Source organism: Dendrobium catenatum, unplaced genomic scaffold (assembly GCF_001605985.2).
Source record: "Dendrobium catenatum unplaced genomic scaffold, ASM160598v2 fragScaff_scaffold_83, whole genome shotgun sequence".
NCBI lineage: Eukaryota > Viridiplantae > Streptophyta > Magnoliopsida > Asparagales > Orchidaceae > Dendrobium > Dendrobium catenatum.
In genome coordinates, this window is record NW_021318545.1 from 97,731 (window position 1) to 99,672 (window position 1,942).

At 33.3% G+C, this 1,942-nt stretch overlaps 1 protein-coding gene across 1 annotated transcript; it reads right to left on the reverse strand.

Annotated features, from left to right (window-relative positions):
• Positions 1-536: 536 nt before the first annotated feature.
• LOC110103282 (F-box protein At3g07870-like) lies at positions 537-1,673 on the reverse strand. The gene has a single exon (XM_020831934.2). The coding sequence runs from the start codon at positions 1,671-1,673 to the stop codon at positions 537-539; it is 1,137 nt and encodes a 378-aa protein (XP_020687593.1).
• Positions 1,674-1,942: the final 269 nt, after the last annotated feature.

Consider the following 1,942-nt stretch of genomic DNA (forward strand, 5'->3'; position numbering starts at 1 on the left):
AGAGCAATAAACCCGTACATGTTTCTGATAGGAACAACATTAATTTTAATTTTGATATTTTTTTATAAGTTTTTTATTAAAGAAGCTCTATAATGTATGATTGTGTTAAAGAAAAATGAAATTTGAGGAAAATTAAAAAGAAATTCTGCAAAATAATTATAAATTAAAAAAATGGTACAGACATTTTTTATTTAAAAGAATTTTTACGCGAATTACGAGAGCTTGCTGGGAAATTCGTAACTTAAAAAATTTATATAATCCCTTACGATATTACTATGGTGAGGCACAATGCTTTTGCATTGAGGTGATGCCATCAACATCAATTTGCATTAGTATGCTGTAAATCTATCTAAGGAAAAAACTAATCATCAATGCGTTAATTCTAGAGAAAATAACATTGACAAATATTGTAACAATATTGCATCAAAGATATCATATATTTGATAAACAAAATGATCATACAAATAATATTAAGTAGTATTATCATCTAAAATATGTAAACTAACAATTATGATGGTGATAAAAAAAAAAAAAATTCATAACAAGGACTCAAAACTTTCAGTAAAGAATGTAGCTGCAATGATAGAAGCAGAATACGGATTTGGTAGTTCCTCAACATGTAGCGTTATGGGATCATAGGAGAGTAATTTCATTATATATGGTTCAGCGCACATGAGCAGCATCTTGTCATCCCCATAATCAAAAGACAAAGGATATATAAATGTCTCTCCTTGAACATCACCATTTAAAATTTTTCTAAAATTATAATCAATGTTGATTCTCTTCTCTAGAGCCCATACTCCTTTTTCATAGTCTTTCAAAACCCACATACTAATATTTTCAGAGTTAATACCAGTCATGCAAACTAAACCATCTACTTCTCGAATTGTCCAATAGGAAATGTACTCCAGATAATCATCGGGTGGTGGGATCTTCATCCAATTCTCAGCCTCAATATCAAACCTTACAATTCCAAATTCTTGATCAAACATATACATTCCATTGAGGACATAAATACTTGAAATTGAAGAGATATGAATAGGAGGATCAGCAACCTCCCTCCATTGGTAATCAGAGCCAAGGGTAAACACCTCACAAACCACCCCCCTGCAATATTCTACAACACGTATAACCTTGTACTCTTGGGTTGATTCGACTCGTCCGAGTCCCACGCATAAAATCCAAAAATCTTTTTGGTCATAATTCTTTGGCAATGTCATGAACTCATCGGTCGAGGGATTGTGAAGGCAGAGGAATTCGGTATATAGATCATAGAGTAGGACGAGTTTTAAGAAGGAAGAAGATACAACTTCTATGTTGATTTGTAACTCTCTTTTGTTTAGATGTGCGAGTTTCAAATTTCCCAAGCCTTCACTGTTAATATTGTTGAAAGTATATAGATGGAGGTGTGCTTTACCATCTTTAGTAATGTGGGTAATACAGCGGTCATTATAGTTGTTGCAAGTGAGAAGTCGGATGGGATAACAAGACTGCTTGTAATTTGATGTAGATTGCACCTCTAATCGCAACTGTCGACGATATTGGAGGAATTTGGGGTTGGAGAAGAGTGCTTGCCAACACTTGCATATACATCTACATTTCATTATATCCTTGAAGCTAAGTCGACGGAGTATTTCCACGACGATGTCTAGTGGGAGGTTGTTGATTTCCATTGCCGATTGATTTTGAGATTCATCAAAGATGGAGCTTTCATGCAATTTTATAGATGCAACCATAACGATTGTTTTTTTGTTGGAGGCCACCGGTTGTTCTATGTTTCCTTAATTAGTAATTAGTTAGGGAATACCAACGCCCCTATATATTAGCAGGCACTCAGCTATTTTTACTTCTCCTTATTTAGTAATTAATTAGCGATTGTGGTTTTAATTTAGGATATTTCTATTTAAACATACTATTAATAGATTAATTATGCTCACTAATT